Source organism: Neolamprologus brichardi, chromosome 9 (genome assembly GCF_056152115.1).
Source record: "Neolamprologus brichardi isolate AB-2024 chromosome 9, ASM5615211v1, whole genome shotgun sequence".
Classification (NCBI taxonomy): domain Eukaryota; kingdom Metazoa; phylum Chordata; class Actinopteri; order Cichliformes; family Cichlidae; genus Neolamprologus; species Neolamprologus brichardi.
The window spans coordinates 20,628,351-20,639,213 of NC_142112.1; the positions used below are offsets into that span (position 1 = coordinate 20,628,351).

The following is a 10,863-nucleotide window of genomic DNA, read 5'->3' on the forward strand; positions in this document are numbered from 1 at the left end:
TGTTGAACTTACAGTTGGAATTTTCTGTGTCATGAAAACAGTACTTTTTTAAATCAATGTTGTAACTTATACTGAACACATAACCTGGTCCATCATCTGATGAAATCTCTGATTGGGTTGGGTGACGCTCACAGGGATCCTTTTGTGTGGAAGAAAAGCTATTTTACTGCTGCTTTATTTGACTGCTTTACTTTACAAAAGCCATGCCTAAGAGGCTTTCCATTGTAGCATAGCACCCAGTTCAATTCACAGTCATTACAGTGGCCCGTTCAGTAATTGGTACATGCATTCATTTTTGAAACATTGGGTCTTTACCCAGAAAAGGAAAGCAGGTCATTCATGTCAATGCAAAATCTTAATTTCACCCAGATCAGCAGTTTTTAATCACTGGTCTCATTATTTAGGCTGTACATCGTCACAGTCCGCAACATGTAGGCATAACTTTCTATGTACCTCATTTTAGCTTGCAGAGTATTGTAAACTTTATGTGGTAAAAGGTTTTCTGTCTAAATCAGATTAGCATCTCGATTTGATAAAGTGTCTAAAGTCACACATTAATCCAAGGCCTAAAGAGCCTCTTTCCTTTCATTTCTGATGAAATGGATAACATATATACATAACCTTCCTAGAGTAAATGAGTTGTACAGACAAACTGTAGACCTGAAGAATGTGTACAAAGACACCCTTTTAAGGAGTAGACATTAGAACTATGTAATACATAGTCTCAACATATGTGGGCGTCTTTGTTGTCAAGTCTCCTGAATGTCCTTGAGAGTCAGGCGTATGTACCTGCTGTGCCTAGTCACTGTTGCCAAGCTGTTATTGCACCATTCAGAGATTTAGTTTTGCAGACAGTAAATGTATTTTTTATATACTTTGTAAACATTTTATTGCACAAGAAATATACTAGTAAAGAAGCAGGTTGCAGAAAGGAGATTTGGTAAGAGCCAGCTGTAGACGCGAATGACATTGCCTTGCATCAGTTCCTGTCACATCGCCCTGTACTTGTCAAATGTGCTAAAAATACTCAAAATAAAAAATGGGCACCGAATATAAAATTCCAATCTCACCTCAGCCTGTCCTCCTCCTTTTTTCGCAGTTTCATGTCCCGCTGGACCACCTTCAAGACGTGCTCAGCCTCGCCGTCCGTCAGGCCTGACAGGTCCAGCTTTCGGCCCATTGTTCCTGCCCTCGCCACACCGAGCCGCTGCTGCTGCTAGTCAAAGAGGTGGAGAGGCACAGGAACCACTGCTCTGGGGGCCGAGGCTGGGACAACCCTGGAACAAGACAAACGTTTTTTAAATAAATTCACTTTTATATGCTGTGTGAGTATGTCCAAGTGGATTTTAGTAATTTAACAGTGAAAATGACTGTGTAAGTTTCCTTGTATGACTTGTGGATAACCTTTGAGTCACAGGTTGCTTTGCCTGCAGGATGAACCTCGGCTGAAAAGTGAATATCGAGTGTCTTGAAAGCATCCTCTTCACACATTCTGGGACCATTCCGAGTACTGTTACATAAACTAGCACTGGAAGCAAAAAAATATATTTTTGAACTTATGGGAACATTTGATGTCAAGCAAATGTATTCAAAATCTTCTAAAAACATTTGTATAGTTCCTGGACTATGAAACAATGTGATGTGCTATACTGCCATACATGAATCCTGTCTAATACAGTAGCTGTGGAATTGATTATACCTTTTTTGGTTAAACATAAATAGAAATATAGAAGTCTATGTTGGCTAAGACTCTATTGATAAGCCAAGCATCTTCCTTGGAAGCTGCAAAACTGCAGTTCCTCTTCTCTCCACTTGAGGCTTTCATAGATTCCCATCTTAAACTGCCCATTTTCAGAGCTGAAGTAAACATGCTTAAAAAATATCTGGTCACTCTAGCTAATTTTTCCTTTCATACCATAATATTTTATATTATGATAATATATAATATTTTATATTTACAAATAAAATGTAGAATTCACACATTTAAACAGCGTTAAGGATTAAAGTTATCGTTTTTAGAAGCGGGTGCCCCTTTGACTGACAGGTGGATGCCAGAACAGGCGGCTGTAGTCATCAGCCATCTGTTAAGTTTCGCCTCGGTTGATTGTAGTCACTGAACTGGCCCTCTTGACCATCTGAAGTATTTTTTATGTCATTATCTGAAAAATAAAATGTTTTGCTATGATTTTATTTCTATGAATAGTGCATGAACTGGCATATTAGTACATATGGTGAAGTAAAAATAGAACCACGGAGACATAGAGGGGTTGCCTTTAAAAAACAACAACAAAAAAACAAGACCAAAACAGTAATGACAGCACAGAAAGGGAAGCGAAGACAGATGAGGAGATGGACAGGAGGAGAACATTAACAACAGAGCCTAAACAAGATGGGTGAGCACTGCCAGTGAAGAGAGCTATGATGAGAGCTATGACTCAGAAGACCAGACAATTATGTCCATTCTATTATTGGACCAATAGCTTTATTGACAGCGCATCTCCCTTTCAGTCCTGCTTCTTACTCATTCCTCCAGTCACTTCAGGACCTGGCTCACCCCAACACACTGTTAAACTTTCTGAAAATAAAACTGAGCCAGTCATACTTGGTTTATGTATAATAGTCTCAGTTTAAGTTTGTTAATAGGTTTGTAATGTGTAATTGTAACATTAAGTTGTGGAACTGTAGAGCATTTCCTTTCAGTTGTGTGGGGTTTGATGAAACTGCAGTTTTCATTTTTGTCTATACGGATATCCTACCTGATCCCAAAAGACAAATGTGAACATACACAATTGACAAATTGAATTTTTACATTATCAGCACGGTGGCTCAAAAAATAAATAAACCCCAGTAAAATCTCTGTCTCAAAATTCTATTATCACACAGAGTAAGCACACTGTCACATTACCACTGCTTTTCATTCAGCCACTGTAAAGAAAGACCTCTGTAAAGGCTTTCCAGTCTATCAGAATCACACTTCTTTTTCCACTCAAGATATTAAAATACACACTTAGTCACACTTAGAGTTACACGTGCCAGCAGGTGCCTAAAAGTATGAATGGTACTCATCATATGGCTGGCATTCACTTTTGTTATTCTGGGGGGTGAAACAAAACAAAAAAATCTCTAGAAAGGATGTTTTGGGTTGTTTTTGTTTTTTGGTTTTTTTTTTTTTAACTTGCATTTGTCTTCTTTCTCTGATTTTAAAACTTTAACCACAGACTGTATATGAAAGATGGAAAAGTAAAGCCCAGTCTGAACCACCTTAAACCTGCAATCTTTCTAATCACCAGCAGGGGGTGACTGCTTGGCTGCTAAAAAGAAAAAAATCAGACTACACTGAAGTCTATCTGGAAAATGACACTGCTTTTCTATTGACTTAATTCCCGCTTCTGCATTTTTCTCCACATGAATTTGTGGTCTCAATAACTTTGAAATAGTCTTCAGTACAACATAATGATTGTTACAGAAGAGAAAAATCACCACTGAGTGATGTCACAATAAAATGATATATAAACACACAGTTCTTACCCTGCTTGACTTTACTACCTGATCAGAGCAGTAACAAATACTGAAACACTGTTTCAACAGAAAACATAGCATATTTCCCAATAATGAGGTTACTGCTGTGCCATGTGTCTTACTAACTTTGCATTTCTTCACATCTAGTTGAGAAATTCGGGAAAAACACACTTTCTCACCTGAAAACTAATTATGCTGATCTCAATTCTGCATTAAACCATGTTTACTGCTTAAATTAGCAGCTGGAATATCAATCTATAATCTATGGAACAAATTACAGCAGCAGCAGTGCCTTATTAGGACAAGTTATTTTTCTTGCATCCATGTTACTTTTGATGTATAGAGAAGATGAATACTCTATGATTATATGGCCATTAGTGTATAGCCACAAAGGAAGGCAATTATTAGGCCTTCTTTTTATAGTGAGTGGTGTCAAGGACAGGGATGAAGCAGCATTTATGCGTGAGAGTGTCTGCATCTGAAGCTTAGTGACGCATATACTTGATGGCTGCAAACACACATTCAGTTCATTATTACTTTCACTGATAATTTCCAACAACATGCAATTCATGCATGCACACAAACACGTGCATATTATGTCTCAAATCTAGGCTTCCCACATGGAGTAGAGTCACTAATCTGCAGCATCACTAACAAACCAAAGTCAATACCACAGGTGTGGTGCACACAGATGAAAAGACAAAACGAAAAACCTGCATTCACCAACACAAAACTGTCTTGGTGGTTCAAAGGTCCACAATCCATTCAGTGTTCTCAGTGAAGATGGGATACTGAACTGAATAAACATGATCTGCATGTTTTTACTTCTCAAGATAAGATGAGATACCTTTATTAGTCCCACAAGGGAAAATTTCTGAGGTTAAAGCTGCCTTTAAACTAATAGCGATCACACTATGTAGTACCAAACATCTACCACTTCATCTGCAGAAATCAGAGGTCCTCTTTCATATAGACTTAATTGAATACACTCACTATAATGGCATGATTCATAATAAGCACATTATCATAAATACAGCAGATCCAACTCTACAGGCACACTTAAACAGTAGCTTGTTAGTTATAGAGTAGTTACCCATAACCCAAACCTGGTTTGAACACCAGCAAATACCATATTGTATCAAATAATACTAAAAATGTGCAATTTAGACAAAAATTGCAATTATTAGGATAAAAGTAAGGCAATTTTCTTTTATTCCTTTCCTCCAGTTTAATTTGTTTTAGCAACCAAAGCCGCCAAGCCCTGCTGACTTCACATGAAACACAGGTTTAAGGTAGCTCAACACTGGCTTCAGCCAATCCTTTAAGCTATAGTCACACGGGCCTACTGGCAGTCCCGAGCGACTGGTGGTTATTCCATGCTAACTGCCAGTTGCTTGGAAAAAATGTATATTCCCCAGCTGATTAGTGAGTAGTTGCATGTGGTTGGTTGATGTCGTTGGCGGAAATTAGTCAGAAACAGGTGACTAACACTGCAGCACTGAAAACATCCTTGCTTTACACATTACACAGAGAAATAATATTTTGTGTGTGCCGATGAGGCACAGCTCTACCTCCCAGTTCAATTTATTAACCTCTTTTCAACCTCACAGTCTGTCTGCCTGATAGTATGACACTGATGTGTGGATTTATTAAATTAAAGTCAGATAAAACAGAAACTCTTATCATGAATTCAGACAAGCTGCATCCAAACATTAAGTTTCCCCTTGGTCCCTTACCTGTCCAGGTAAAATCCGCTGTTAGAAACCGGGGTGTGTTATTTGATTGAGAAACATATACATTTTATCTGTAAAATACATAATTTGAGCCAAAATAATACAATTACCTAATACACAACAGACAGTCAGGTGACTAGAAAAAATACATAGTTTAGTAAAGGTAATTTATGAATGATAGCATCTTTCTGTGTTTGAAACCATTAAAGACATTGTAAAACTTTATTATAAAAATATTAAATATTGATGTTATACCATAACTGCATCCACTCTGAGGCTTCTCTTTCTGTTCAAAGTCACAAAAATACAGGATTTGTTACTAGTGTCACATTTTAACTGACACAACAATGGGGTGCACCAGTGTAATATTGTCAGATTACTAGAGCAAACATGTTCAGGCTGACACTCTGAGGGCACCGAGAATCACTTCAAACAGAAAATAGGTCACACTGATGCATCTCTCAGGAGAACAGAATACAACCCCTCCATTTTCCTGCATTTTTGCCAAGACACACCATCTGCATCAATCATTTCTTTAAGAAAACTGCAGACACGCAGATGCTAGATCATCCTAAATAAACGGGAGCATGCAGAAAAACGACTCATCCTGCACCGTGCTGCAAAGCACTTGGCTCTGCTGCTGCTGTCTGTCACCTCGGAGAGTCAGCAGAGGAGGGGCGAGCTGAGGAAAGGGCCCTGCTGGAGCGCTAAAAGGGCAGGTGCAGCCAAGCGCTAAATGAACTGCTTGTTTTAGACACTCTCCATTGCATCAGCTTTTTGTGACAGCTTGAGGTAAGTGCATTGAGGATGACTTCATTGAAATTACTTTTTGGACAGAAGGTAAATGCAGCGGACTGACTTTGCAGATCAGTCAGTTTGTGTGTGTGATGCAGCTTTGAATGGGAATATGAGCTGGAAATTGTCTTACACTGTGCTTGAAACTTTAGAGTGACAGCTCACTGTTTTCTCAGTGTATAACTTTGGTCATTTGTCTTCTTACAGCCACGTGCGAGCAGAAACAGACGTGTTCAAGGTGCTTTTTGCTACCTGGGATATGACCTCTATCCGTCAAGATGACATCAAGAGTTGCCAAGAGAGAGAAAAGAGAAGCAATAAAAACTGTGGCACCAGATTTAGTTTAGGACAGATACAGTGAATCCTGCATGTCAAAACAACATTTTAAACAGCTCCACATGACCAGATCTGTCATTAGAGATGAATTTGTGAGAATATCGATTCAACCTAAAATCTACAATGGAAAGAGAAGCGTGTAAGGCAACGGCAGAATTGGTATTAGAAACACTTGGAGAAAAAAATGCATATAACTCAGCACATATGAGCCGTTATGGTGCTAAATTCAAACAATTAAGTTGTTACTTGTGTTGCATGAGTTCTTCAATTATCTGAATGATGGGGGAAAAGGAAGAAATCATCAAATGTGCACTTTTCCTGAGCCTTTGTGCTACAATCAGCTGATTTCAGTTAATTTGCAGGGAAGATAAAAATAGTAGAGCAGTCTACAACTTTTGAGGAGTGGAAAGATAAAAACTGCTTCCATTTTTACTGCACTAAAAGGGAACATTGACTCTTTGCAATCATCAGCAAGGGAACTTTAACACAAAGCTACTAGTGAAGAGCTTGCAATGCAATGGCAAACCCAGAGAGGCAACCATGATAAACAGTCAGGCTTGTAGTGCTGTAGCCCCAGTTTCTACAATAGCATCACCAACGCTGTAGTAAGTTTTACCTCAGAACCCGTACATTTAAAAGAGTGTACGTGTCCTCATTTGGATAGGGATTTGTGTCTGTGTGTGGGCATATAGCCTCAGCCTTTTATTGTTAACTGGTAATTGTGAGACAATGCATCTCGGGCCATTAGCGTAATGTTGTAAAAACTAACAAAGTTAGTCTACTGCATTACACAACTGGGTATAGTATCAATCTTCAATGCCAATAAAATGCCATCACTTTTTATATTAAAACATGACTCTTCACAAACAAAACAAACCTCCTTTGGGGAGAGATGATCTGTGATATAATGATAGGATGGCATAAATGCAATAATTTGACACAAAGGAAATGCAATATAAACCACAGACAAGAGGGTAATTAAGATTAAGGACGTTAGCTGGTTCAGCAACGACTCACCCCACGTTAACACTAAATGCCACTTTGGGAGCAGCGAATGCAGCAACACTGACAAAAAGCAATATTAACTACATCATATTTGACCATTCTATCATTTTTCTACTATTTCCATGGTTGCCATTTATAAACTCTATCTATGTCAAAGTAGATAAACTAGGAAAATTAAAGTTGTGTAAATTCAATTAACCTGCTTCAGTCCCCCGGTCCTGGTACAACGCATGCTGGTTCACTGTCACGGGAATATTTGAATTTTATTTTACTGGTAACTTCTGTGATTTTACTGCTGCTTAAAAAAAACATCTTGTTTCTACTTTCTATGAACATAATCAACCAAAATAAAAGGAAAGAGAAGGCTTAAAAAGCATGGCCTGTTTTCCCACGGCTCAGCTGGTCCAAAGCAGCCATGCATGGTCAATATGGCACCAAATGTTAACTCTGCCAAAGAATTTTCTAACAAGAAGACCGTGGGAGCATTAAAATCCCCACTGAGCTCTCGATCACTCGTCCCTGTTTGACATCTACCTGCTGTGTCACATCTATCACTAACAGGCCAATTACCACTTTATGCAGAGCAAGACAAGAGGCTGCGGAGATCAGACCGTGAAGACACACAACACAAGGCATTAACTGTGAAGTGTTAAAATAAAAACAGGTGCTGATTAAATCTGCCTGGGTAATTGTGGATGTGACTAAGTGTTGAGAACTACTGTAACATGAGCACTAAGTGTGATTTTTTGCTGGGTGATCTTCATTTTTCTTTGAATGAACGCCTCAGAATAGCAGACTCATTCATTAAATATTTGGGGGAGTGTCGCCCAAGTGACCCAGGTGTCCCCAAGTGTTACTTTCAACAGGTGACTATCGGCACCACAACAACAACAAAGCAACACAAACAGCTGCACTGAGAAACAGCTCCCTGTACCTGCACACCAAACTCAGAGTAGCAGCCAAGTAAGGATTTTTCCAGCTTACATTCCTAGGGATTAAAGTTTTTTTCCTTCTTGCAGTGGCTCAGACTCAAAAATGTGACTTTAGTTGTTTTTTGATGGCTTACTCTGATTAATCCGAAGCGTCTTAGTTTCTCAATTTAAAGAGATGAGTCACGCCGTGCGTTGCCTGGACGTGCTTTTAGTTTCCAGCACTTGTGATGATGCAAATTCACCTGCATCTCGCAGGCTAAAAATACCGCATTTTTCCCCCTCATTTAAAACCAGCACCTATACTCATCTCACTCGGGCTGCCACGTTAGCTGCGATCGCATGATGACATCTGTGCAACAAAGATCTCCTGTAGCTCTTGCACGAGCAGCTGGGCTGGCAGCATTTTCATACTGAGGTATGCAAGAATCGCCGAGCCGTTAAATCGTGCATCTCAAAATCAGGCACCTGACCGAGGCTCCTGCCTCTTACGCCTGCTCATTATAACGGGCTAACGTTCACCTCTTCGCCTATTCGGTGAGCCGGTGTGGAGAATCACTTACACGGGATCAGTGGGAGCCGAATGACCGCCAGTCACAGTCTCTTTCACGTTATTCCAGATAATGAGAGAAAGACGCGGAGGGGATGCGCCTCTGCAAGTGTAAACTTCCGCGACACCTGTCCGTCTCCCAGATACTTTTCCTTTCCTGCCCCTCGGTTAGTCAGCTTATTGTGTTTCCACCCCCCATCACCACCACCACCCCCAAAAGCAGTGGACGTAGGAACCGCTGAATGGGCGATCACGAGGTTTGTATTACACGGAGGAAGAAGGAGGAGGGAGGGGAGGACGCACTGCGAGGGAGGTAAGGGATTGGCACCCAAACCTTGATTCTTCCCTGGTGGCGCACAGCGTGAACTCATATTTAGGGATGAAATTTTCGAGGTTGGAGAGAAACTAGTTGGGGCTGTTTCCGCGCTTTGCTGACGCAATATCACATTTCATTTTTCTGCAAGCACCTGGGCATCCCGAGCTCCAGTGTTGGCACTGATGCTCACGCATGGGGAGAGTTGGGGGAGGAGGCGGGGAGGAGGCGCTGTGTTGGCTGACTGCTTCATTCACAAAGCCATTCACTGTGCAATTAACCAAAGAGAGGGTGAGGCAGCTCGTCCCAAGTCTCTGTCGGATGGATCAAATCGTTAGATGACTTCACTCTTGCAATGGTCTGGCTTAATTAACTTTCACATAAGTTACGTAATGCACTAATTAATTAATTTTAAAACCCATTTCAAGAAAAGATTTGAATATAAATTGTTTTTCATAAACAGATGGACTTTAGAAAATCATTCCAATTCCTCCATTATTAGTCCTGCCTCGTGCTCTGCCAAAGCACCAGAGCACTAAAACCTGGCTGCTTGTTCTCTGTATTAGTGCTCTGTCTTAAGAAATGCTGACACTAGTGCCTCACAAAAACAATTTCTGGGCTGTTGCCCTACATGCTTTTTTGCAAAATAAAGAGCTCACCTAACTTTGCAATTACGGGCTACTTCGCCTGTATTATAAATCAAGCCGTGCTGATGCTTACTTTATTCTAAGTGTAATTAAAGATGCTGGATTTGCAGCAGATGTTGCCAGGGCAATTTTTCAAAGTCATATTTTATTGCACATACTAAACCCTGTTTTCACTTATTAGATATGTATGGAAAAATGGACGCCCCACCGTTGATCTGCAGGCATAGAGTACTGTTCAAAAGTTTTGAGCCACCCTTCTTCATATTTTGCAAGGAAAAAGGGGAAATAGAGGTAGTCATTTATTAAAACATGTGCAATTATTGAGGAGATACACAATATAAGTTGTTGTTTGTTTTTTAAGAGTTGTGCAATTCTGACAAGCTTGAAAGTCAATATTCATTCATTCCCCAACAAACCCTGAACTCTATTAAGGAGGCTTTCTTGTAATTTCTTTAAGTAGGCCCTTTAACACTTAGATACACTTATTAGTCAAATATCCTTTAAGTAGTTCTCCAGGTTTCTTGAAGAAAATGTCAAGTTCTTCTCTGGATATTGGCTGCCATTCGTTCAGTTCTCTGCTAAGATGATCCCACTCTACTCTAATAACGTTGAGACCAATCCATGACTGATAGTGCTTTTTGTGTTCAGGTATGCTTTTACTGCGTTGGCACTATGTTTGGAATCATTGTCATCCTGAAAGGGAAGCTGTTTTCCAATCAGACGCATTCCAGTGTTGCATTGTGGATCAAAATCTGATAGTACTTTTCTGTGTTCAGAATTCATCAATTCTGACATGATCGTCAACATCACTGGCTGAAATACTATTGTAACGTTGATACTAATTAGGTTTATTGACACCAAATCAGCCCCAAACTATGAAAGAGTTTTACAGATGGCTGTAGACACTCACTGTTGCGTCCTTCTCCTGGCCTCCTCTGCACCTCTGTACACATTGATGAAAATTTGAACCAGAAATTTCACATTTGGATTCATCACTCATAAAACCTGTTACCACTGATTTTTTTAGTCCAGTACT

The 10,863-nt window shown here is 39.8% G+C and overlaps 1 protein-coding gene across 1 annotated transcript in view; it reads right to left on the reverse strand.

The window, feature by feature from the left end:
- The window catches only part of myripb (myosin VIIA and Rab interacting protein b), a 115,463-nt gene extending 106,385 nt beyond the window's left edge, over positions 1 to 9,078 (reverse strand). The window contains exons 1-2 of the mRNA XM_087846097.1: positions 8,881 to 9,078; positions 1,071 to 1,277 (exon numbers count right to left, since the gene is read on the reverse strand). Coding sequence (XP_087702223.1) covers positions 1,071 to 1,180 — 110 coding nt within the window. The 5' untranslated portion in view covers positions 1,181 to 1,277; positions 8,881 to 9,078. The remainder of the gene's footprint in view (positions 1 to 1,070; positions 1,278 to 8,880) is intronic.
- Between the last annotated feature and the right edge of the window lie 1,785 nt (positions 9,079 to 10,863).